The 26,774-nt window shown below is 38.0% G+C and overlaps 1 protein-coding gene across 2 annotated transcripts in view; it reads left to right on the forward strand.

Moving 5' to 3' along the window:
• The window catches only part of trim37 (tripartite motif containing 37), a 30,095-nt gene that overhangs the window by 529 nt on the left and 2,792 nt on the right, over positions 1-26,774 (forward strand). The window contains exons 2-24 of one of the 2 annotated variants that reach the window (XM_041801269.1): positions 2,819-2,898; positions 3,549-3,650; positions 4,034-4,074; positions 4,270-4,386; positions 5,181-5,268; positions 5,369-5,491; positions 6,119-6,242; positions 8,619-8,686; positions 9,426-9,550; positions 10,238-10,288; positions 10,715-10,796; positions 11,481-11,557; positions 12,069-12,248; positions 12,396-12,510; positions 12,855-13,046; positions 13,502-13,635; positions 14,061-14,143; positions 18,693-18,920; positions 19,606-19,938; positions 20,384-20,530; positions 24,444-24,636; positions 24,779-24,870; positions 25,817-25,927. In XM_041801269.1, coding sequence (XP_041657203.1) covers positions 2,878-2,898; positions 3,549-3,650; positions 4,034-4,074; positions 4,270-4,386; positions 5,181-5,268; positions 5,369-5,491; positions 6,119-6,242; positions 8,619-8,686; positions 9,426-9,550; positions 10,238-10,288; positions 10,715-10,796; positions 11,481-11,557; positions 12,069-12,248; positions 12,396-12,510; positions 12,855-13,046; positions 13,502-13,635; positions 14,061-14,143; positions 18,693-18,920; positions 19,606-19,938; positions 20,384-20,530; positions 24,444-24,636; positions 24,779-24,870; positions 25,817-25,927 — 2,827 coding nt within the window. In that variant the 5' untranslated portion in view covers positions 2,819-2,877. The remainder of the gene's footprint in view (positions 1-2,818; positions 2,899-3,548; positions 3,651-4,033; positions 4,075-4,269; positions 4,387-5,180; positions 5,269-5,368; positions 5,492-6,118; positions 6,243-8,618; positions 8,687-9,425; positions 9,551-10,237; positions 10,289-10,714; positions 10,797-11,480; positions 11,558-12,068; positions 12,249-12,395; positions 12,511-12,854; positions 13,047-13,501; positions 13,636-14,060; positions 14,144-18,692; positions 18,921-19,605; positions 19,939-20,383; positions 20,531-24,443; positions 24,637-24,778; positions 24,871-25,816; positions 25,928-26,774) is intronic. The other variant, XM_041801270.1, reaches the window with a different exon arrangement.

The following is a 26,774-nucleotide window of genomic DNA, read 5'->3' on the forward strand; positions in this document are numbered from 1 at the left end:
TTCACAAAGGACAGTACAGATTTAGTAGCCTCTCCATAGCAGTTACATAAACTGCATATCTATTAACTTCATTCTTAAGGATGTTATAACGGTTGGACATTGAACTCTTTACATTGGTATCTCACATTTTCCTTAATAGAGTAATAAAAGCTTGGCATTTAAACAGAGCTTTGTTCTAATGTAACCCAAAACTGTAAACTAGGAACAACAAATTAAACAGTTTGTAACAACCTGGACATGCAAACTAGCGTTGGGTGATATGGACCTAAAATCAGACTTTGATATTTTTCAGATAATTGGTGATACACAAAACACATATGTCAGTATGTCTTTTCTGCAAAAAATACCAAACACAAACTAAGTTCTAAGTCAAACCCACATGGGTAAATTTTACATAAGCCTTCATTAAACAGCCATCTGCAAAGTGTCAGCATATTTTTGGGTTTTCAAGCTTTTCTCAACTTGTTTTCATAATGTATTTTTGTTCATTTCCCAACCCCATCATTACAGCACAAGGTCCACCAAAATGTTCACTCAGCCTTTTTTAGGCCTTTTTTCCCCACAATTTTCAGTTTTATTTCAAGGAGCTCATTGTTGGAACAACTCACCTAGTCATATAATTACCAACTTGAATTAATTCAAGAAACAAAACATTTTTGTTGGACCAGTTAAGCACAACAACATCTTTATAAATCCCCCCTGCCATAGTTATCTGTTTAATGTTTCATCTATGCTTTCTTTCTTTTTATCACATTTTTCTTAATTTCTTCTTTTAACACCTAAATATACATGTATAATGTATGCTGATTTGTAACACTTGGATTGTTTATTTGAGTTTTGAATTTTTCACATTAAGAGGGCCAATCGACAAGCCCATATGGGTCTGTTATACTCTCAGGGGCAATTAAAAACAGCAAATCAGTACTGGTAAATGCTTTGTCAGTACAAACAATATTGTTATACTCTCTGTGTCTTCTTGAAAAATATATGTGTATATTGTAACAACTCAATTTATTTCCCAGCCTGAATACAAACATGAAAGAATTGTTTATCCCTGACATTCAGTAAGGACACTTTAAAACCAACCTGCTACCTTACACTGAACACTTGTGTTTTAATTGGTAGGTGACGACCAGTATTGGTTTTTCATACCCAATACAGATACATGAGACTGATACCCCGTATTTGGGACTGATATGCATTTATTAGGATGTACAGTACATTTGATATGGCAGAAGCAAAACTGCATGATTAAAAAAATAGGTAAAATAAACAATTTAGCCCTAGCTCTGTGAGCATGTGAAACAGCACACAGCAACACAGTAGCAGCTGAAAAAGTGATGCTACGTTGTGGCTTGTATACATGTGACATCTAGCCAATCGGACTGTTTTGATGCAGGGCATTTGGTGAAACAGTGGAGAGAGGAGTAAAGCCAGAGAGGAGGACACACCTTGCAGTGGAGCAAAAGTAGCACACTTTTTGGTTAATTACTTTTATCAGTTAACTTTAAAGTTAAATGCCAGTACCGATTATCTGCCAAATGCTGTATTTACATAAACAACCTAGTGCCTTACTAATGCAGCTGTATTTAGTTTGTTTTATTCTGTTTCTGAGTTATACATGCTCTATTTTAACTAATCAACTTCTGTAAAGGGATACCTTTTTTAATACTCTATTCATTGTGTTAACTTGGGATACACAATATCAGATATGGTGATACTAACAGACATCAATATAAATACCAGTACAATACCAATATAAATGTAGTTCAGACCAAATATTTGCTTAAACCATACTTAAAAGTTTATGGATGAACAAGAAAAACAAAACTTGCGTCCTTTGAAAACAAAAAGCTACTTAATATTTGCATGATTCAAGCTGAGTAATAAACACTACAAAACTATCATTATTCTCTGCATTTTCCTTGATAAGCAAGCTAGTAGTCTCATAATGGCATTTTTGTATTGTATGTAAAAGCAATCACAAATATCAGTATTATCCAGTATAATCACACATTATTACCAATTGGTGGCACAAGTAAGTTTAAGGATGAACACAGAAAACGACTTAAGCTAAAGTAGGTCCTGCCTACAACTCCATAAACCTGTTAATACACACAGTCAATTTTGCAGTTGATATATTGGTGGTAAATATTGGCAGATATTTTCATATCAGCCATTAGCAGTAATTAACTCATTAGGCTAATATCTGCCAGTACCAATATCATGGTATGATGTCATAATATTGTTCATCCGTAATGTTTATGTTGTTTATGCAGATGAAAGAAAAATACAGACTTCTGCCTTTCATTCTATAGTAGAGAAATGTTGTCTATTCTGTTTCAAATCTTTGTTTTAAAAAAATCTTGATGCTAGATGCTTCTTGGTTTAGTGATTTTTCATATGACCACTCTTCTTGGGCTTAAAACTTTACCTTTGTTTTCCATTGCAACTTTTATCTTGGTTCTTATTTCTTTCATAGATGATCATCATGTGGTAATGCTGCTGAAGAGATGGTCAATTTAAAATACCATTACTATATAACCTATACTATTCTTTATAAGAGACATGGAAACAGATGAAGCCTTGGTTGGAACAGAGTTTACAAAATTTTAGAAGAAAAACAGCCTAAGTTTTATTTGAAATGCTCATCAATATCGTAAAACACAGCATAATAAGTGTATAGGAAGTAATAAAGTGACACATTGATAGTGATGTGCATGATGAAATAAAATAATCCCTGAAAGACAAAACTGAAATGGGAGCGATGGCAAAAATGCATTAAAGATGACTGATTTTAAAATTCCTCTCTTTTCAGATCACTGGCAACAATTTCTCTGATTATTCTCTGAGATCAAGACCTTCAAACTGGCTGAAATGGATGAACAGAGTGTTGAGGTACGTGTCACCCTTGTTAAATCAATATATTTCATCAGGTAAACTTGCTTAAAGGTCCTCCATTGCACAAGGATTCTTTATTTGTACCAAGACATTTTTTGTGCAGATTCAGCACTCTAAGATAAAACAGCCCAATACAGCCACACATTTTCAAAATTCAAAGGTTGATGAAGTTTCAAAACTCAAGTATTGATTTTAGTTCAAAGCGGTCACTCAGTTTGGCAAATAAAGTTGATTGTTGAAGTAGTTGGATGATAGTGTTGTTCTTGCCAGAGGCAGAAGGGAAGAATTTATTTGCATGGCAGCTCTGCCCTTACAGGCAAATGCACTTATGCCTCTCATTATAAAAGAACATACTATCAACCCTGACATCAGATGCTCAAAACCAGATCATAAAAGTCGCAAGATGCATCAAAGCCCTTAAACGTCATCGCTTTAGTAGCCATCACACTTAAAACAGCTTCACTGTTTTGTATGGTTGTGTTGAAGTGCATTCAAGTTTGACACAGCTTGACGATTGTTTTTTTTTTTTAACCACAATGACTGATGAATGTTTCCTCCGTTACAGATAAAGATGAAACTCGTGACAAGAGTAACTGAGCAGTACTATAAAAATTCCTTATTTATCTCTCTTTTTGACTACTGTGCAGAGCATCGCAGAGGTGTTTCGATGCTTCATCTGCATGGAGAAACTGAGGGATGCTCGTCTCTGCCCACACTGCTCCAAACTCTGCTGCTTCAGCTGCATAAGAGTGAGTCTGTTTCCACCAATCAGAGTGCAGAATATGTACTTTCACATCACCACTCATCACTATAATCTGTTTCTGGTTGAATAACCCGGGTTTATACAGAAACACTGCTTAGTCCTGCATACATTTCATGTCTTGCATTTATTTGAATCAGTTCTTTGTTGAATGGGATAGATACAGATAGGACAAAAATTCAGTGTATTTTTGGGCTTGGGTTCACCAAAAATTAAAAAATATATACATATCTGCAAGACTGTGGCTCCCAAAAGTGGTTTAAGGATATTAGCAGCTGAAAAGTTGACTAATAAGCATCTGATAATTGCAATGTTTTGCATTCAGTGCATGAGAGTACTTTCATAACTGAATTTGAATCTCTTGTTTGACAGCGATGGTTGACGGAGCAGAGAGCTCAGTGTCCACATTGTAGGTAAGTTTTGAACACTCCAACCCGCTTCAGTGTCCATCTGTGTCCTAAGTGTACACCTTTTAAAGAAAAATGATTCATGTTGAACAAATGTATAGCTGCCGTTTCAGTTTTAACACATTGCTTTAAGTGTTTTTAAATTACTTTAAGTTTCATACTACAAGATATATTAAAATGAATGTGTATTTTCAAACACAGGGCTCCGCTCCAGCTGAGGGAGCTGGTCAACTGTCGTTGGGCAGAGGAGGTCACCCAGCAGCTGGACACCCTGCAGCTTTGCAGCCTCACCAAACATGAGGACAACGACAAGGACAAGTGAGCATCTCTCACTGCATGATTTTATCCTTAAAACATCTAAAAAACAGCTGTTTGTGAATTGGAAGCAGTGTCATCGGACGGCCTGATTTGAATTCCAACGGCTCACTTCAGACAGCTGCAACTATCAAAGATGTTCTCATTGTATTGTGAATTTTTGGTCTGAACTTGGCTTAAAAATTATTTTTCAGTGTGTCACTTTCAATGATTTTCAAAGCTCTGTAGGTGTGCCTGCAGGTTAAGAGTGGAGCAGCTATGTTGAGCTTTGTTTAATGCAGAATTGTACATAAAAGTCATCATTTATGAAAGATTTTGGTGTTTTTTTTTAAATGAAACTTATCAGAAGACCACACTAACAGGTTAAAGCAGTATTGATGCCCACTCCTGATTTATTATTTGCAGCTGAGTATGTAGTTATGCACCTTAATCCAAAGATATCTAATTATCACTATGTTGTATCTGTAGCTGTTGGCACAGGCGGTGTCAAGCATATTTTTTAAGCAATAAGTGTTTATCTTAAGGCTGAATTCTGGCTTCATTAGGTTTGTTTTCCTAAGGATATTTTGGTCACTTTTGGAAAATGCCGGTGGTTATTTTGGTTCTGCCTTTTCTCCAACACAGTCCAGATGTTCCTCTCCTTCATGACTCTTTATTACCACATTAATTGTTATCATCTTCTGGCTCTTTATAAACTTTGAGAGTTTCCATAAACATCATAGGAACACATTTAGAGAGGTTTAAAGGATCCAAAAAAGTGTTTTCTTTCCGTTTAACATTTTCTTGTCTTTTTGCAGATGTGAGAACCATCATGAGAAGCTGAGCGTTTTCTGTTGGACCTGCAAGAAATGCATCTGTCACCAGTGTGCTCTGTGGGGAGGCATGGTAATGTTTCTTATCCATTATTTTCCATCACAGCTGCATTAAAAGGTGCTAACACCCATGATTCTAAAAATCTAATGATACATATATTCTTCAAATCCAGCATGGTGGACACACCTTCAAGCCTTTGGTGGAGATCTATGAACAGCATGTGACCAAAGTGAAGGAGGAGGTTGCAAAGCTCAGACGTCGTCTCATGGAGCTCATCAGTTTGGTGCAGGAAGTGGTGAGCAGTGCTTGTTTGTTTGTTTTCTAGGCATATCAAAATCTGAAAGTGCCATGTGAATAACCATGCGTTTTCATTTTTCTGATAGGATGTTTTTTTCTGTTTTTGACACTCAGTGAGCTTCATGTAACAACTATCCTGGTGTAATGGATTCTGATTTGTTAGTATTCAGGTTCCAAGTTGGATTCAGACATTTTTGGGTTAGATTTGGCAACATTTCTTTACTACACCTGTATAGTTACCCAAGAAAAGAATAAAAGCAGTCACAAGGCTGGATTTTAAAAGATAATAAATGTTCCCTGTTCTTGTTTTTATTAAAAAAAATCATTATTTGAATCCAAAAAGTAATATTGTTTATATCGAACATAAAGTTCATTTAATGAGTCATATTTATGTGGTATGAAAAACTTTTTATTTGAAAGTCAGTGTAAATCTGTTATTAACTACTAAATCTGAGTAAAAATAGAGGTTGTCTGAGGGTAAAGTTTTACTGTCTTCCACTAGATGGCACTACCATAACAGAGTTTCACTTCAGGACTGATGTCTGGGAGATGAAGCTGGGTGTTAAAATAATCTTGTTTGTCAGCTTGTGTGTGTTTTGTGTTTGTGTGTTCTTTCACGGGTCAGGAGAGGAACGTGGAGGCTGTCAGGGGAGCGAAAGACGAGAGAGTCAGAGAGATTCGAAATGCTGTGGAGATGATGATCGCTCGTCTGGACAACCAGCTGAAGAACAAACTCATCACTCTCATGGGTAAAACGCCTCAGCATTTGACTGTCAGAACCCACAGTAGCTCTGCTGATTCTGGGTTTATAAGACACTGCTGACTGTTGGCTTTCTTATGTAAGTCACAGTGGTGTTTAAAATCTTTATAATCTTTTATTGTACCAGAATTTAACATAACATAGTCACAATTCTAGTTCTTTCATTGAAGTCTATTGTACATAGAACAATTGCACTCACCTGTCTAGTATTTTAATAAGATTATAGGTCTGCAGGATCTATCAATGTGGAGTAATATTTAGTGTGTTTTTAAACTGATAAAGACGGGCAGTAAAGAAACCTTTCAGATCCGCTCTGTCCAGCCATAATTTCACTCTACAGGAAGGTTGTTAAAGGTTACAGAATACTTCAACACCCAAGATCGCAAACAAGCACCGATTAACTTCATCTACATTTCCATAAAAAGGGCTTAATATAAGTGTAAAGGTTTTTAAAAACTGTTGACAGTTTAACCTCCTGAAACCTGAGGTTTTGTTTGGAATGCATTCTTAGTTCTCCAACTTATTTGGGATTAGCAGGACCTGATAAGTTTTAAAGCTCAGTGGTGTCTTTGAATAGGAATTAGTTTTTACTAAAAATGATGTCCGCAAAGATCCTGTTTCTGCAGAAAATACAGCACTGGATCGGTTTTAGAGCATATGTTTGAACTTTGTGTCACCAGTTTGTCAGTTGTTGGGGTTCCTCAGTCAGTAAGAAAGGTTGAGTTATATTTCTTGCTATTTTGGTGATGGACCACATAGACTTGTTAAGGAAAACATGATCAAAATATCCATTTAACTTCGGAATTTTCCCTTCCAAAATCCACACAAATCCCCTAAAACTTGAAAGAAATTTCCTAAAATTCATGTTAAAATTATTCAGCCTAATTTTAAAATCCTCATTAAAAGACACCCCAGAATTTCTTCCAAATATTGCACAGATGTTTCAGTGAATCTTTATGATAAAGCCTAAACATTCCAATAACAATTTTCCCAAATATTCCATAAAAATCCTGAAAAATTTTCAAGGCACATCCCCTCTAACTTTATGTTCAAATTCCTAAAGATTGCAAATGCATCCACCCAAAATTAAAAGAAAATGTGGGAAAAAATTCCACCAAAAATTCCTGAAATTCGTGTGAAAATTCTTCAAAATTTTCAAAAAATCTCCAATGAAGTCATGAAATGTTGTATTAACTCATATTTTTATGTGAGAGTGGCCTTTAATTTTGATCTCTAAGAACATCTCTAAAAACGTCCTTAAATCTTTTTTTTGTCTGGCCAGCATCAGTTTTTCTTTTTTTTAAATATTGGATAATGCATATTACGTACTCATCCACAAGTGAGAACGAAAACAGACATGAAAAAGTTTCAGGAAATTTGTCTTCAAGCTTAAAGATAACAAGTACCAAGAAAATGAAGCAACTTGTAAGATATGTAAAGAGATCTTTAGAGCTGGGAAAATGGGAATTAATTCCACTGAGTCTCACATGGAATACATACAGCACTAATGTGATGCTGAAATGGTTATTTTTGTGTAGGTCAGAAAGGTTTTTAAAAAGTCCTAAATGCAGATTAAAACTGTGAAGAAACCCTCTGATATATGATTGCCGCTACAATAAATGTTCTTGGTTCAATGTCATATCCAGGGCTCCAAGAAAATAAAACCTGTATACAAGACAAGAGAATACTGCAGAGGAGACATTTCTAAATTGTCACAGTTCAGAACGGGCATAGGTTCTCTGTATCTTCCATATACATCAATGCCAACTTTAACAATTAATGATGTGAGGAAACAGGAAGAAAGACCACCAAACATGTCAACTCTGTTTCCTTTTGTTCATTTTTGTTAGAGAACTTCTACCTAGAAAATGACTAAATTAGGTTAATTATGACTGTAATGACTACTACGGTTTAAAATGTGTCAGAGGTATAACATCAGGGTGGCACAGATTGGATTATTCTTTTCAGAGCTCGTCTGAATCGGGCCATCATTGTTGTAAAAATCCCCTGCAGCATCTCTAATTGATTTAAACACATCCGTCTAAAATCTTGACAAAGACAGCGGTGTTATGTAATCCGTGTCTGAAATGGCTCTTGTCGATGCATCTTAACATGCACTACAGCGTGTGTAAAGGTTGAGACCTCAGTCTAACAAAATATGCATCGCTTCGGAGAGCAGTCAGATAAACCTTTTATAGCTGCCGGTAAAACACGCATGAAATATTTATTTGGACTGAGTGGATGCTCTCACTCAGCACCCACGTACACAACCTGCACACCCCAACCACTCACACTCTCCAGCCTCCATCAGGGCTGACATTCAGCACAAGTACACTGAAAATAGAAATGCGCTCTTCCCCACCAGGCCAGAAGACGTCCTTGACCCAGGAGACGGAGCTGCTGGAGTCTCTCCTGCAGGAGGTGGAGCATCAGGTTGGTAATCTACAGCAGCTCAAAGCCTACATTCATTTAACTGTAGTGAAAATCGCTTTTCTGTAAGTGGTGTTGAACTGTGGCAGTCGCTGCTACACTGAGATAGATTTCAAGGCAGTAGTACTGAATTTTAATCCAAACGATATTTACTTCCTTTTTTTTTTTTAGTGGGGATATTTCAGGTTTACCTTTTAGAGAAGTTGTCATCAGTTAAGTACAAGAGATGTTTCCATAGACTTTCATTGACTTCATTATAACAGTGGTTCCCAGCCTTTTTCCTTGGAGCCTCGCTACTTTTATCCAAGAATAGCCAAGCCTCCCCTAGCAATAATCGGCAAAGATTTTAATTGTTTCATTAATTGTTAATTGTTTCAAAAGAAAAGGGAAAGTTTTTCTTTTTTGAAAATAAAGGTACCTCCACAAAGTGCTATATCGGCACTTTAGTAAATTAAAAGGCCTGCTGGCATTTCTGTAAACATTTCAACTGCTACTTAAAGCAGAAATAACTGCAGCCTTTTATTCAATCATGCCTGATGGTGATTGCATTTATATTAATTGTGCAGCACTAATCAAAATGACATTTGCTGTGATTATGAATCACACAACACTTCCAGAGTCAACTAGTGCATGGACTGTTGCCATCATTAAAAGAAATGTAACAATGGACCATCTTTTAAAGTTTTGACTGCATGTTGGTTGCACTCTGTTTTTTTAAATCTGCTGTCTCTGTGTCTTAAAGCTTCACTCCTGCAGTAAGAGCGAACTAATCTCTAAGAGCCCAGAGATCCTGCTCATGTTCCAGCAGGTCCATCGCAAACCCATGCAGTCCTTCGTCACAACTCCGGTTCCTCCAGATTTCACCAGGTACTCTACTTACCTGTGGGTAAAGTTGATTTAGCTCTTTTGATGTAACATGAATGCAAGAATATGTCTTTACTTGGGCTGCATTTAAAATTTATTATTATTTTTGATCAAGCAATTTCAATATGGCCAGTTTATTTTTTTATTTTAAGACTAGATAAAAACTTGAAGTGTTGCGAACCCAGTGATATTAAATCACAGAAGGGAAGGTTTCTAATAATCACATCTGACTGCTGGGAAAAAAGTATTTGGCTTTTATGTTTGAGAAATGTAAGGATTCATCTGTCAAAGCTCCTGTCAGATGGTTTCAATCAATAAATCAACTAAATGTTATTATTCTTTAATGAAACAAGTCAATTCATGTGTGTTTCAGGATTCTAGATCATGAATTTTAATACAAGGAAAATTGTGCATGAGCTTAATTTACTGTTTTTGTCATCAACAAAATAATTGTTTACACATATTAAGTGGACTTTGACAAATACAACTGTGTCATAACTAACCATATGCTTTCAACATTAAGTTTCATGTTTGCTTAATTTTTTTTTACAGTGAAATGCGTTTTATGCACAGAGATAAATGATTAAGAGACAGGAATGATTCTGCCTTGAACATATACAGTTATTTATGAATAATAAAGGCTGTAAACAGCTTCTCTCCCTCACCCATGTTTTTCTGTGTCTTTTTCAGTGAGCTCGTTCCAGCCTATGACTCCAGCACTTTTGTTCTGGTCAACTTCAGGTAATAAATGTTTTTTTTTTTTCTCCCTGAGCCACCATTAATGCAGTCAAAATAAAAACGTTGTCAGTACTGCTGATGGTTTTGTCAGCTGTATGTGTAGCAGTAAATAATCTAAAAGTTTTCCTCCTTATCCAGGTTTTGATTCAAATAGCCTCTCAGAGTTTTTACCAACATGCTTACATAGAGCGATTCTCACATAGCTGGATCTTAGAATCCACAATATTTTGTAGCAAAGGGCAAAAATGCATCTTCCAGCTGAACCCCAAAAGATAATGCATTAAAAGTTTAGGGAATACATACCAGCTTATAAAAATGATAATTCTCAGCTTTACATAGGAAAGGCCTATCATGGCAGCCTTTTGTTTTATCCACAGGGTTTAAGAACCTGTACATTTGTTTGATCTGTTTTTGTTGGTGTGTTTGTAGCACTCTAAGGCAGCGGGCAGACCCTGTCTACAGCCCTCCTCTACAGATATCTGGACTCTGCTGGAGACTCAAAGTCTACCCTGTGAGTTACAGTTTTTTCCTGCTTCTTTTACCTCCTGAATTTGGTCACAGTTCATTTTTTACAGTCCAGTTTGTCTGAAGTAGAAATTAGCCTGCCGTTCGGTTGACACATAAATTGCATTAACACAAAAGCACCTCGCATATTCTATCAGTATATACGCCTTTTCAATATTGTGAACTTTGGAACCAGGACCATTTTCACTGCTGTCTATTGTTGCTACCAACTACCTCACTGACACTTTAATTCACATAGGTTAAAAACAACCTGGTCCATGTGCTTGCTTTGCATGGGAAGCTTTGCTAAAGGCTTCAGTACTAATATGTTTCAGTAATTTCAGTTTTTAGACCACCAAGTTTTTGTTGTTGCTTGTTTACTTAGATCACTGTTGGCTTTCACATAGCAGCACCTATTCTTCCTAGGGTCTTCTCAATACCCATATAACAATACAAAACATACAAACAATTGATTGTCAAAAATATACACAGAAAAACACAAACACACAAGCATCCTGACATGTGGAACCCTCTTGAAGCTCTGAACACAAACACATACACCCATTCATGTGCATGTAATATCCACTCTGTTTTACCGATCTATCTGTGCACACACGAGTATATAACATCATATTGAATAGAAACAGTACAATAAAATACATATTGTAACTCTTGTAATATTTGTTATCAGGATGGTAACGGTGTGGTCCGTGGAAACTACCTGTCAGTCTTCTTGGAGCTGTCCGCTGGACTCCCTGAAACTTCTAAGTATGAATCACTTCCTTTTAAGTCTTTTTTCTGTCTCTATAAGCTTCATCTTTATAGGAAAGTTTGAGGCCAAATAAAGTAAATTTAAATCACAGCCTTTTTATTTTAGAGGAAATGTTTGTGGTTTTTTTCTTCAAAGAATGAGCATGATGAATTTGGCACACTGAAATAAACAAGAAGTCCCACTAAGCCTTAAGATCAGGACAGGGTGAATCATTGCCGAACAAGAGGGTAGCATATGTTTTAATGTGAACAACCAGTTGGTTCTACTATTGAGCATTTTCTTTGTTTCCAAAGCCTGCTGCCTTCTTCTGTCTAAACCAAAATACAATTTGATTACATTTGAGACAAAAAGAAACGTGAGGTGTAAACTATTCAGCAGCAACTATCTTAGTTCAGTTTTTGTCTTTCACAATACAGAGAAGCTCCCGATCTTCTGGTTTCATCATGTCTCCCAACCTTTCCTCCAGTGTCTTTTCCTTTCTGATAACTATCACTTGGCTCTGTGTAGGTACGAATACCGTGTGGAGATGGTCCATCAGGCTTCCAGTGACCCAACAAAGAACATAATTCGGGAGTTTGCTTCTGACTTTGAGGTCGGTGAATGTTGGGGCTACAACCGCTTCTTCAGACTGGACCTTCTGGCCAGCGAGGGCTACCTGAACATGCAGACTGACACGCTGGTCCTCCGGTGGGTTCACAAACATGCCATTATCTTTCCATAGTGCATGCTCTGCTCTGCACCTGCACCACTCTGATATTACACTAACAAGCAGCAGAACAGTTCTGGTGCCAGAGGGTAACAGAGTGTAATTTGATTCTCTTGTGTGCTGCACAGCTACCAGGTTCGCTCCCCAACCTTCTTTCAGAAATGCAGAGATCAGTACTGGTACATCAGCCAACTGGAGTCAGCCCAGAGCGGCTACATCCAACAAATCAACAACCTCAAAGAGGTACTGAGAGTCTGTGATTGTTGTTTTTAGACTTTTTTTGAGTGGATTTTTTCTTTTTTAGGTTCTGGTCTCATAAGTCTAAATGACCTGCTGATACTGTAATTAATAGCTTATGTTATCTGAATCCAAGATGAAAACTTCACGATTCTATTTCATCTAATCAACAGTAAAAAGTCCAAAGATATTAATTGATTCTGTTGGTAATACTCATAAGAATATTGGGTTATCCACCCTAGTAAGTCTTGTTTAGAACAGAAAGTTTGCACAGTCATTTTCTTACCTGAAAATTAAGAACCTTTGCAGCTCTTTTAATCTTCTTTACTAATCATTTCTTCTGATTTCAGAGGTTGGCTATTGAGCTGTTTCGCCGTCAGACGTCACGCAGTTCCTCACCTCCCGACATGAGACTCGCTGCAAGCACCACAACATCTGACAGAGACCCTCGCTCTGTGAAGAGTGATGACGACATCCAGACCACTTTAAGCAACACTAAAAAAGGAGAAGAAGAAGAGAGGACCCAGCACGATGACTCTAATGTAAGCAGGAAATATAAGTCAACCTCCAACAAACCTGAGAAAACATGTTTTGCTGCTTCTTATTTATACACAATATACAAATACACATTAAAAGTTATTGTCAATAAAACAAAGAAACAATTGGATAAATATTTTGCTGATGTGTTGCTTTCAAAAAGTACAAGTCTGTTTCCACCTCTGTCCATAAATGAACTCTGTGTATCAGTTTTAGAGTTCTTAGAAGTAAACTTTGCAAGTAGGTTCATGTAAACTTTGGAAGGAGACCAAACCAGACTTCAGTGACCTTGACAAAGAATTTTATTTAGTTAAGCTTGAGTTCAATGTAAATCAATGCTGCGCAGGTTGTTGAAAAAGCATGTTGACGCTACCTGTTGGCAGGTCAGGCAAGGTTTATTAGACATATTGAAGAATGTGAATCCTCTACAAAGCAGCCATGCTTTATCTGTGCTATTCAGGAGCTCTCAGATGGTGACCTGGAGGTGGACTGTCTGACGGAGGAGGAGGTGAACCCGCTGGATGGTAGCAGCACCTCAGGAAGCTCCACAGCCACCAGCAACACAGAGGAGAACGACATCGACGAGGAGACCATGTGAGTAGAATATAGTCTACTGACTCTTCTTAAAGATTATTTTTGGACTTTATATTCCTTTATTGTAAGGGATAGGACAGTAAATAACAGAATAAGAAACCAGGATGAAAGAGAAGAGGATGACGTGCATAAAAGTATCAAGGGTTGAGTCAGACCTGACCCTCCTGCTTCAAGTACTGTTACTGCTTTACAGGGGTTGCATGATATAACCTATAAGCTAGTATCTAACACCCCATAGTGACTTTGTGTACAGGAATATAGCTCACTGATGAGAGCATAAAGACATATGTTTCCCTTCTAAAGGAGGCAAATGAGTAAAAGCAGCAAAGATTTTGTACCAGGTGTAATTTCAAGAAATCGAAGACAGATTAAGTTGTGTAATCAGTGAATAAATTTCTGTTTTTCATATCTGTGTGTTCACTCAGGTCTGGAGAGAACGATGTAGACTTCATTGGCAACCTGGAGACAGAAGAAGGAGAGCTTCCTGATGACTTGGCAGGAGCCACAGGTATGAATCAGACACTCCATATGAAGTTTTTCATAATTGATCATAAATTTAGATCCTTCAGCTTTTTTTTCCCCTCTGTTGTGTAGGAGGGAGGTCAGAAAAGATCTCTCTTCCTGGTTGTTAGCTGCTGTCACTGTCACTCATATACTTCCTTACCGCTGAAGTAAAACTTGGTTTAATGTTTTGATTTGGCTTGAGGAATAAAGCCTAAATTTATTTTTCCAAGTCCACATAACCTCCTGAGCCTGCATGACATACATTCTGGTACCAAAACAGGGCCAAGGACCCTCTTGCACACTTGTTTACATGTCCTAAAACCTGTTTACACACCAAAAACATGTATCAAAGTAGCCACTGTGATTTCCACCATTTTTTCCGACTGTGTTAATGAAGCCACAAGTTAGGCAACTGCTCACCATGTGTTTGGCTTTCTTATAGGGCTGTCCCTATCAATTATTTTCTTATCAAATAATCTATTGATAATTTCTTCGGCTAGTCGATTAATGTATAAAAAAAATTTTGTAATTAGTAAGCTTTTTTTATCCAATTGATGTGGTAACAAATTTTGCCAGTAGGTTTCAAACGCTTGTCTTTTATATCATGTTTTTTCATTCTTCTCTTTAACACAAATATGCTTGACATGTATGCAAAACGATGAATGTGTGGACAGCTCAGCAGCTGTCTGAGGCATGTAAGGATTTGGGCTACACCCAGCATTAGAGGCCAAAGCTTCCAGCCTCAAGTGGACACTTTAGGAACTGTAATGTTTTTGTACTTTGGCATTGGCTCCATTTTTTCAACACCTGAGGTTGCATCTTGGTCTCAACAACGCAAGTGTCAAGTGTCCAACTGTACAGACTCTCAGTGGGCTCTGTTATGTATTGAGCTTGTGCGTTAAATATTCAGTTGAGAAATAATATGTAATTATGTACAGTGCTTAACAAATTTATTAGACCACCTGTCATATTTGTCTCAGAGACCATCCAGCATCATGAAGTGCTTTAATGCGGACTCTTTCATTTTCAGTGAGCTCTCCAAGTTTGACCATTTTGAACAGGAATGAGGAATTTCAAACTGAATTCACCTTTTTATACCCATAGTTGAGCCGGCTCACTGGGCTTCTCTGAGAAGTCAGAAATGAATCAAGCATAACATTCAACCTCTAAAAGTATTTTTTTCTGTTCAGGAATGCAAGTAAATAACTATAATTTGACATATTAATCAAGAAATAATAATGTGCTTTACTATTTTTCCAGTTTTTTTGTAAATCAGTAAATTTGAAAATTCATGGATCACAATAATAATTATATTTAAGCATTAAAAATATCAGTTCGGTTTATGAGCTTCTACATATTGGTGTATTAACCATTGCAGAAACATAAAAAATGATTTTGGTAATTACCAATGCTGTTAATTTAGGGCAGCTGTGGCATAAACCTTACTTTGCATGGTGGTTTACTAAATTGTTAAGCACTGTTTATTTGACCCCATCTTGGCTCAGTTTTAGATGTATAGCAGGCTTTATCCTTGTAGTGGCTAACATACAGTGTAAAAGGGGCTACTAAAAGTGACGGCCTCAGTCCCTTCCTCCCTGCATGTCCTTTTCTTCTCTCTACGCTCAACTATCTTTACAATCAAAGAAAGCTGGATCAATTTTCTTGAAATCAGAAGTTTAAGACAAATTACTTATGCAGTAGCCATGGGGGAGTCCACATTGTTTTACCTGCCACACGTGAGCTTAATGTAGTTAGGAAATGCACCTGCATGCTTAACATTTCTGGTCATTGTTTTAAAATAATTTCAGTCAGTTACTTGATGGGATCGTGCCTCAGAACCGCTTATAGTGTTTACATCAGAGTTGGAGTTCAACAGTAATCAGCGGTTAAGCTGCAACCAACAATTTTATCTACTTCTGCTGAATCTGTTTTTTCTATTTCCGTTATTGTCTTTTGTCTTTTGAATCACAAATAGCAAATCATGTTGATCACATATTCCCAGAGCCAAAGGGGATTCCTCTGGATTATGTCAAAACCCCAAATATATCCAGAGACGAAAACATACAAATCCCAGCATTTGTAAATCTATAACCACCAAATATTTAATGTCCTGCCTCAAATAAAGGCCTCCGTCTCTCTTCAGCTGAAGCAAACAAAAGCCTTGCCCGCTATTTGAGAATTTACAGAATCAGATCTGCGTGAGTTGTTTGGCAGCTTCACAAGCAGCTCATAGTGATACAATGGTGGGCCTCAAAGCGGCTCCTTCTGTGTGTTTGACTGTGTTGGTGTTGAAAGGTATGAAGAGGATGACTCACTGTTGGTGCCTTTGCTGATATAGAAGCACTCAGTGTCTGTATGTGTACATGTGTGGGGGTTGTGTGTGTTCACTCTGTTAGATGTCGGAGTCGAGCAGAGTCAGAGTTGCTGCTCTTTCTGTAGGTCCCACAGTGTCCTGATTTTTTTTATCTTGACCTTTTTCTTTTGATACTGTTAAAACAATAAAGTTTATCTCTGTAATGCCAGCAGAAACTTTCTAACTCAGCTTGAAAGAAAGTTTTTTTTGTGAGGCAAAGAGTTTGTGTAAACAAACTGATCTGATAGGACTCACTGCCTCTGTAAAGATGGTAATGATAATAATAGTGATGATAACAATAATAAATCTAGCTGCTGAAGCAAACTCTGTGCAAGTTCTTTGCAGGTGACATCACACCACAGCAGAGAACTCCAGATGGGGGGCAGGAAGTGATTTCTGCATAGAGCATTGTTTCCTAAACTTTTTTCTCTAGTGACCTACTTTTTACAAGGTTCAAGCCATCATAACCCAACAGCTGTTTTCTACTGATGGCTGGTGCTAGCTTTGATAATTCCAGACTAAATCTGGTCCTTACCTGATACTTCCTGTTTTACAAGCCTGGAAGAAGCCACTTTACCTCCGTCACATATGCATAGTTGTCTGGTTCCTTTTTGCCTTCTAGTGGCTGGTAGAGCCTTGTTTTGGGTTTTATTATGGTGGAGAGGGCTAGTGTTATAGGACGGAGCCCCAAATGTAGATATTATATGTCCTGCAGAAATAAATATCACATTGAACACTGTCGCAAAGATATTCTGAGAACTCATTTGGTGACACTCAAAAAATCTCCTGTGACCCAACTTTGGGTCCTGACCCAGACTTTGGAAATTCGTGCCATGGAGAAATGCTACTAAAAATAACATGTTATGTGCTGTTTATGACCGTGCTAACAGTTCAAAGTGTGCAAATAAAACATTCTAAAGCTACCTTTGTGTCCAGAAAATTAGTGACACTTTCAGGCAGAAAAAAAAAGATTTGAAATCTCACAGAGAAACAGCAGCAGGCTAGGATTAAAAGCCTCCATCTAAGAGCTTGACAGCCGGTGTCACACCCTGCTCGTTTGTCTGTTTCCACAAATCGGTCCAGTTCGTTTCAGTACGGTTTGTCACAGTTTTGCACATTAAACTCTTGTGTTTCCTCAGCCAGTGTCTCTCCAGCTTTGCTTGTTGTGAAGGGAAATCCATCTCTTGTAAGAGATCTGGATCATTTGGCTCAGCTCTGTAGAGCTGGTTGTTTGGCTCCCAAACGGGTCTTCATTGAGTACCAGTTTGGCTTTTTATATGTGGATAAGATAACAAAAAAATAGAGGAAATTAAAGGGCTGTTTTGTAGAACAGGTTGTGAATGGCACATCGTACTCAGTCACTTACCTTACAAGCTTTATTTAGTTGATAGTACATCACCATTTCAACTAAAAGCATGTTTATGACAAAATGAGGATTTTTAAAATATGCTTCAGAGCCACAGCTAGCCTCTCAGCTCAGTACAGGACTCCTCATGACTCTTGTCTCCCTTCATTTGACTAGACAACACTAGACACTAGGAGTTCTGCAGGAGTAATTTGTGATTGATCACCTCTACGCCAGGTAATTCAGTTAACCTGAGGCAAAATTTACTTTTTTGTGAAGTGCAGAGATTGTACTCGGTATATGCAGAAATTTTTCAGGTGATAGCAGCAAAAGAGTCCATTTATGTACAAACTTTTCTTTATCCCCATTCATCCCTAATGGCTGTTGTTCACTTCCTGTCCCCGGTCTGCTACTCGTGGGTCACAGAGATCACGTGACTACAAACAACCTATAAGAGATTCTTTACAGGGCAGAAGAAATGACCAGTCAGACATCTGTTTTCATGGTCAAACATGAGAGGAAATGTTGGCAGTGTGGGAGTCTTACACAAAAAAGTGATGAAAAACATCTGTATCAGAATCAGAAATCGACTATATTTTTTAAACGTTAAACATTCATTGCCTCTGAAAATCACTCATAATGGTAAAACATAATAAAACGGGACAGTAGAAGGAAATGTGGTTTGGTGTTGTTCTGACAAAATTGATTGCAGTATTAAAACCCTTTCTCCTCCTCCATCTCCTCTTTTAGGGAACAACGCAGATGAATTAACATTTTTGTCATATCTAGCCTGTTTTGAAGAACGGTTTAATTCTGTTTGGACTCTGCAAACTTTGCCCTCTGTCTGGTCTTCAGGTGGGTCCAGCGCCAGCATGCGTTCTTTACATCGCAGTTCTGCAGCCAGTCGCAGTGGAAGCAGTAGCTGTGCTGCTGCCGGCGGTGCTGTCGGTCCGGGTAGTAACAGCCTCCTAGAGATCGACCCAGTCATCCTGATCCAGCTGCTGGATCTGAAGGAGCGCAGCAGCGTGGAGTCTCTGTGGGGCCTTCAGCCTCGGCCCCCTGTGTCCCTGCTGCACAGCCAAGGTCTGTAAACACACACTGCCCACTAACAGCAAATCACTGCAGCCAAAGTGAAGAATCAATACTCTAATTCACACACAGGGTCCCTCAACAAATAAAAATCTTTTACAGGGAAACTTTGAGATGTTTTTTTTTTTTTTTTTTTTCTCCACTTAAAGGGAAAAAACTTTTTCATTTCATGCTCTCAGTGACAGAGGTGGTCTTCTGCCTCAGTCGTACATTGAGTTAGAAAAGGTGGAACTGGTGTTTTATTCTGACTATAAATGGACTTTTAAAACATTTTGGTCTGACTGCTCCATGGTCTTCACACTGGGCTTTAACACAGAAGTGAAATAGCAAAGAATGTTTTAATGCTATAAACTGATTAGCTGTTTACTAACTTCTAACACAGTCAGCTAAAGGAAGATCTACAGTGACTACCTGAAAGCGGGTATATCACCAGTACTGTAGCAGAGTCAGGTATGCTCTTGTCAGTTAGTCAGGTCTGCTGTGCATTCTAGGACAAGGACAGCAGTTAAGCTATGTATATATAGCTTAAGGCTAAATTTGGAAACTTCATCTTTAGTAAGAAAAATCTACATTTTAGTCTTTTGTCTTAGCTGAGAAGTGAATTAAAGAGAGTCTGTTGTATGCCATTTCTTAATCAAGGATCACTGATTTGTCCTCATTTTCTCTTCCCATGCTCTAGTTTCTATTTCTCTTTTTCTTCCAGCTCATTCTCACTCCAGAAAAGATCGAGAGCGGCGGCCTCAGGTCGTGCGACGATCAGCTCCAGACTCGGGAGTCCTGATCCGTCTCAAGGCCCAGATGGCCGAGGTCCGCAGTAAGATGTCCGATGTCAAGAGTCAAGTGATGGACGCTCGAGGGAATGGAGAGCCCAGGCCCGGCCCCTCAGGGAGCTTCAGTGTGGAGGAGGTTCCCTCTCACCACGCTGACTCAGAGCTGTCAGTTTGTCGCAAACCCGGGGAGTTGGACCTGCTGGGGAGAGCGGCTGCTACCCGATCCAGGCCTTGCCGCCCTGGTGAGGACTGCCACATGTCAACTGCTGAGTTGCTAAACAGATAAATTACTAAAAGTCATCTAGGTTTACCTGATCTCAACTAAAAATCCCCTCTTCCCCATTAAAAGTCAGATTTTTTAACTTAAAATGTTAACCATGACATTGTTATACAAAAGTCAGTGAAAAAAAATCAGCTCTACTTGCAAATCCTGATATGTGATGATAATGATCCTTTCTCATACCAATCAGTCTGCTGCCATTTCAGTACCCTTGCACAATTTCCAGCCTTAGCTATCACAGTGCAAAAAACTAGCCTAATATGGCTTTGGGTGCTAGTGTAGAACAATGAATCTTCCCTGTGTGTTGTATGTAAAATCTAACAGATATGGTATGTCTTCACCCAGACACACATTCATAAATATGAGACATTCGTGTTTATTTGAGTTTCTTTTTGTTTTATTTCCAGCAAGGAAATCTCTTTCCCCAGTCCTGGACAGCAGCAGCTCTGTGGTGGTGAAGAGGAGGAGTCCAGAGGAGATGGAGAAAGACCCGAGAGGAGCAGATATGGCCACAGAACTCAGCCTGCATCTTAAAGATGGGCTTGGGGCTGAAGGTCAGTGGTTTTCTTACTTTTGTCACTCATCACCTTTGTTTGGGACTGGGGTGGGAAGCATGGATGGATGTCCTCCGATAGAGTTGTCAGAAAAAAGAACCTTCATTTAACAAGCGTTTTAACCCTGCTTTATGTAAAATATCCTTTACTGCCGCTGGCTGAAACTAAAATACTGTAAGAAGCTCACTGTGGTAAAAAAAAACCCACCTCATATACACATTTGCACTAATCAATGTAAACTATCTTAAATTCTTGTCTACTTCATGTTAATTCTTGAATATTTTATACTTCTGATTGTAAGAGAGCCTGTATATATTAAAGTCTTAATTTTTTATACTATTTTCAGTTTTATTTGTCCACAGATGTGGGCATGAACCAATGTCGGTAGCAGATTTTTATCTGCTGTGTTTTCTTTGTCCAACATGAGAGAAAATGTTGGCACTGGGAGAGGGTTACACCAAAAGAAGTCATGAAAAAATGGCTGCACCAGTTTCAGCCATCAGCTAAACTATTATTTTGAACACCAGTGTCAGCATCAGCACTGACTTTTCCATCTGTACATTTGATATTGCTGCTTTTTACATGCATGGGAAATATTTTATTCTTTGGAAATGTGTGTAATGTGCTGGAGAGGCATTAAACAGTAGTATTTTGATCATGATCACTGGAAAGTATGCTGCTAGGATCAGCGAAAGTTCCAAAATAGTGAAGTTTAAAATGAAATTATCTCTATAGATTTGGAATAACTATAATCTGAATATGCATCACTGTAACTGATACCTTCCATAAATCATCAGATCAGAACTGATGTATTTAGATTTCATATACTGTATATATGGAGGCAGCTGTTGCTTTATATATAGGGACTTGGATTGGCAACTGAAAAGTTGCCAGTTTAAATCACAGTATAAACCAAAATGTGGAGGGGTAACTCTTAACTTCCTGAGCATTACTGAGGTTTTCTTTAGCAAGGCCAAGAGTTTGGGCGCTAAATTTACTGCCCCATATTCTGACTTCTCTCCATCAGTACATGTTTGTGTTCATGCATGCTCCTGGCCTGTATGGATATAGCATGTTCAAGAAAAATAAAACTCCCCTTCTCATTGTAGTAAAGTAAGTCATTTTTTTATATTTGGTACAGCTCAGGGCAACTAAATCTAACAAAAACAAACATAAAGCCTGCAGGAAAACATAAATACAGTGAAGAAGAGCCTCAAACATTGTCGTGTAAACTGGGGGTTATCAATGACATTTGTACATGAGTCTGCTTTTTCTTGACAGATGCTGTGGGGGCAAGTATTTTGTTTCATTAACATATTGATAAGACATTTTTATTTTCTTCCAAGATATTCATAAATAATAGCATCTAACTGTGAGATCAGCCTCTAACACTTAAACTGCAGCCAGCCACAAGGGGGCAGTTGAGATATTTCAGCTACAAATTTCTGTAGCTTGCATGTTGTCCATCACTGGGTTTGATGCAAATATGCCACTCTGTGATTGGTGCAAAACAAGTCCAAGAAACAAGTCTTCTGTTTTAATTCTCAGGCAGGGTAAACTGGCTAACAAAAAGCCTAAGGCGGAAAGTTTTCACAGTAACAGCTGTTTTAATCAAGAATGGACGGATTAGTTTATTATGCCAGTTTAAAGAAATGCTAGCCCTATGTGCTCCTTTGTTCTTTGGAATTAAACAAAAGTTAAACAACAACATATGGGAATGTTGGCACGTGAAATAGTACAGCAAAATGTTAAGATACAGGAACTCCAAGGTAGTTCTCATTCTTAATGTAGAAAGGCTAAGGCACAAGCAGCACTTGTTTCACTAGCTTTTGGGATTTAAATCCAGTTTTAAATCTATTTAATTCAAATACAACAACATATTTTTCCTCCTCACATTCTCTGAATTTAATAACATGTCAGAGGAAACATGAGAAGCTGTGGGGGTCCTAATGTGGCCCTCAGGCAGCAAATTGAGGATCACTGGTGTAAACTATAACAAATAGAATATGTAAGACTGAACGTGTAAATAGGGAATAAAATAAATGTTAAATTAAGCAAGGTGCTTTAAACTAGTTCAAAAGAGGTCAGGTTTAAACAGTTGGTTGTTTGACAGTGTGACTGAGGTTTGAAGGAAAAATGACTTATATCCAGTTCAAGTCTAGGGATTTTTAATACAGACATTTTGGTAGAAAGCATGTTTTCCTTTGTCTTTTAGATCTCCATTAGAGGCCTCATAGTTTCATAGATCAGTATTGAGCGTGCTATAAAGTCTGTCGTTTTCAGCACTGTGAAAAATTACTGAGCATACTTACCATGATTTAGTATGTACTCGCTGTATCTTCAAGTATCTCACTTTGGATTTATAATAGCCTCTACTTTACTTTCCTCTTTGCTTTTCCAGCATGACTCAAAATAGTTTCTGAAGCTGTGTAGTGGCTGAACTTTTGATAAACTGTGGGTTGTTTGAGCACTACAAACTCCTCTTCACTAAAAAGTGTGTCAATATTTCAACCAGTGTTTACATCCAAAAATCAGGCATCGACTGCCCCAGTAAACAAACCTGAATACTGAGACTTTTTTTAAAAAGTTCACACTACTTACTTTTTTAGGACACATTCAGCATCTGTTCCTAGGTTGCTGTTTAAAAGCTCGGCTTTCCAGGGCATAGCTAGTCGTTTCTCTTCAAGGAAAACTCTTCATGTTGGATTAACAAATACTTGTATTTCTTAGGATTAAAAATAAGTCCAGATATTGAGAGGCTTGATGAAATCATGCTGTCCTCTGATTGCTTGTTTAGAATTTACTACATGTAGAAAAACCTACATTAAACTCCACTTAAAGGTCCCTTAAACTGTATATACAATTGTATCCTCTAACAGGAAGTAAATTGATAAACTTGTGCTAATCTTATTTGATTTTGCACTGTCTATTAATATATACAATACATTTTGATTCAGGTAGACAAATATGCCTTTTGAGTGGCTTATTTCAGAGGACGTTCACAGGATATTTATGTTCTGCTGATGAGGACTTACCAGATTTGATGACCTACTGAAATTGCTCTTGAAAATCCATCCTGTTAAAATGATCAGTTAATCAATATCTGTTGCACTCACGCTTCCGGCAGGATAAACTCTCTTTGTTTAGATATTTGGTCAGTTTTCTCTAACTTTTTCTTTAACTGTGGAACAAGCTACAGGAGAACTTGAAGCTTCCTCAGTCTGTTAGCTCTTTTAAAACAAGTGTTAAAACATTTTCTAATCAAGTTTAACCTAGTTTTTTTTTTAATTGCTATTTATTTAATTTTTAGTGTAAAAATAGAAAAAGTCTATGTTACATGGGGAGGTGTGCTAAGCTAAGGCTTGAGCCTTCAGTTAGTTTAGTCCTGTCCTGTTTCTTGTTTTATTTTTTTATTATTATTATGTGTTTATTTAAGATTTATTTTGGGGATTTTATGTCTTTATTGATAGAGGAGAACAGTGGATAGAATCAGAAACAGGGATGAGAGAGCTGGAGAGAGACATGTGCCACAGGCCGGATTCGAACCCGGGCCTGCATGGTGTCTGCCTTAAACCACTAGGCCACCTGCACCCCCTTGTTTTTTTTAATGCAAAAAACTTCTTATTTTGTTTATTTGTTGTCCTAATTGATTTCTAAGTTAGGTTTTTATTAGGTTAGGTTCTATTAGGTTTTAAAACCCCTTTTTGTCGGATGTAATTGAAACTTAAATGCCTACAGACTTGGGGATTACAGTCCAGCTCTAACTGGACTTAATGGATCATATTTCATCATGTCAGGCACCAACAAACAGCCAGTTTTCTACATTTTCTTGGCCCAGATTTAACTGAAAAGAAACCAAAATAGGATCCATGTTTTTCCACCTCGTGACTCTGCTCCCGTCTCTCTCTTGCAGGAGCGGTGAAGGCCGACGGCACCCAGAGCTCTCTTGTGTCGCTCAGCAGCTTGTCGTCAGAACAGGCCTCCACCTCCAAGCAGCAGTACTCTGTGGAGCTTTACGGGGCCTCAGGGTCCAGGGACGACATCTTTTCTTTGGGAGGACCGAGCTACATGTCTGCCAGCAAGAACTGTGGCAGTAGGACCCTAGGGTGCGTCTCAGAGTGAAAGAAAAATATCTCAGTTTAGCGGCAGCAGATGGCTGTGTTACTCAGACTGCAACAGAGAGCTCCTCATGCCTCAAACTTTCTGCTCTGCTGCTCACAAACACTCTTCTCTTTATTTCTGCTGCAGGGTGGCCATGTTGGACTGTGACTCTGAAAGCTCAGGAAACCCCCATCAGTCCTTGCTAGAGGGGCTTTCTGCTCAGCCACAGTCAAATGAAGGTGAGCTAATGAATCCTGTAAGTCTGAATCTCAGGAATAAATGTTATTTCGTTTTTATCTTTATTGTTTACAGCTTTGACGATGCTTCCTTAGCTTAAAATAAGGACAGGAATCAGCCAGTCTGGCTTTGGCAAGTGTAACAAAATCCACCACACAGCATCCGAAATGTAATTCTTAAACATGTGATTTCTTGTGATTTTTCATGTAAAAAGGTGCAAAAATAGGTCGCTGGTTTACAGAGGCTTCTCTTTGCACTGGTAGCAGGTTTGATTTCCAGTCCTGATGCATGGTTCATGTCGTCCCTCCTGTCTCCTTCCATATTTCCTCTCTCTCTCAAATTGTCTGATCCAATAAAGGCATAAAAAGCTCAAAAATAATGTTAGCCAAAAATGATAACATCCCATTTTCATAGGACGTTATGTAATGGATAATTTTTTTGGCCTGCAGCTGTTAATATTTGAAGTCTCCACTTGTTCTTTGAGCCAAGAAATACTCTGGCATAAAAACACCCATAAACTGTCAATTGTGATTTCAACACTTCAGTTTTTAAAAGATTAAAAAATAGAAATAATGTGTAAATGGAAAGCTTAAGATATGCCTGTAGGTGGATTTGTTACCTTCTCTTAGAGCCAGGCTAGCTGTTTGTAGTCTTTATTCCAAGCTTAGCTGAGCCAGTTACAGCCTTTATCTAAGAGAAATCACAAGTGCTGGATTGATTCTGCATATATATTCTGAAACTGAAAGCAAATTAGATCAAGATTGGTATCTGAAATCCTGAACCAAAGTTGAAAAACATTTGGATACAAGCCCACCAAACATGAGATTCTTCTAGACTCTTTTGAGAAAAAGATAGTACAAAGTAGTAGATTTACTGTAATTACATGCTTAAATTTGTTTGTAATGGTTAATGGAGGAACGAAGTCTGATAGTTTAATCTTCTCTATAGATCCATCACCATCTGTCCTTGTGGCAGCAACGAGCAGCGACAGCGACACAGAGGATGAAGCTCTGCAGAGCAACAACTCTCGCTACGACAACCAGACTCCTCCCTGCACAGGTAGACAACACACACGAGAACCATGGCAAAACACACATCAACATGGTCTAAAATCAATGTCTTGCAAAATGTTCTCAGTCATAAATGTGGACTTAAATCTCAAACTAACCCTTTTCAAAGCCGTACTTCACCACCAGTGTGATTTGAAATAATACAGAATAGAAATAATAAAATAGAAACCAACATAGAAAGTTCTATCTTTGTAGCACTCTTTTTCAGGCCTTAACATTACTCTGTTTTACTGTTCTTTGATGCATAACAGTACAGCTAAAACTTTTCAGTATTTTTTGCTGCATGTTTAGAACCTGAAAGCAGAGCAGGTGGATGAGGGGAGGAAAAGATATTTTTCTGTTTACATCTGATAAATAAGAAAACATTTCAGCCATGGCTTCAAATTAATTTGTTCTCAATGATACCTTCACCAGTCTCGATGTGAGAGGAAAGAATGACACAAAGATGGATGTTTTTGGCTTCTCTCCTCTTCTCTAAACACAATAATCCAGTCAGAACCAATTATCAAAACAACCATTTCTCAAGAAATCAAGACACTTCAAGGTCAGACTGTCTAGTCTGTACGCAGAGACAGTCTGAGACATCACTCACGTCAAAGATTGCACTGACCCTTCAAGTAATTCAACAGCAGATTCAGTCTGGGATTCAGAAATGTTTATGCAGTGTGTAATCATTTTCTACCACAACATCCTTTTTTATCTTGTTTACACTTAAAGACACAATTCACAGCATTTATCTGTCACAACATGAAACTAGAAAGTCTGACAAATACAAACTCTAGTTTTCTGAAACACCCCGTAACACACGCTGTGTACTTCATGAATGCTCAGACAAC

The sequence above is a fragment of the Cheilinus undulatus genome, linkage group 12 (assembly GCF_018320785.1).
Source record: "Cheilinus undulatus linkage group 12, ASM1832078v1, whole genome shotgun sequence".
Taxonomy (NCBI): domain Eukaryota; kingdom Metazoa; phylum Chordata; class Actinopteri; order Labriformes; family Labridae; genus Cheilinus; species Cheilinus undulatus.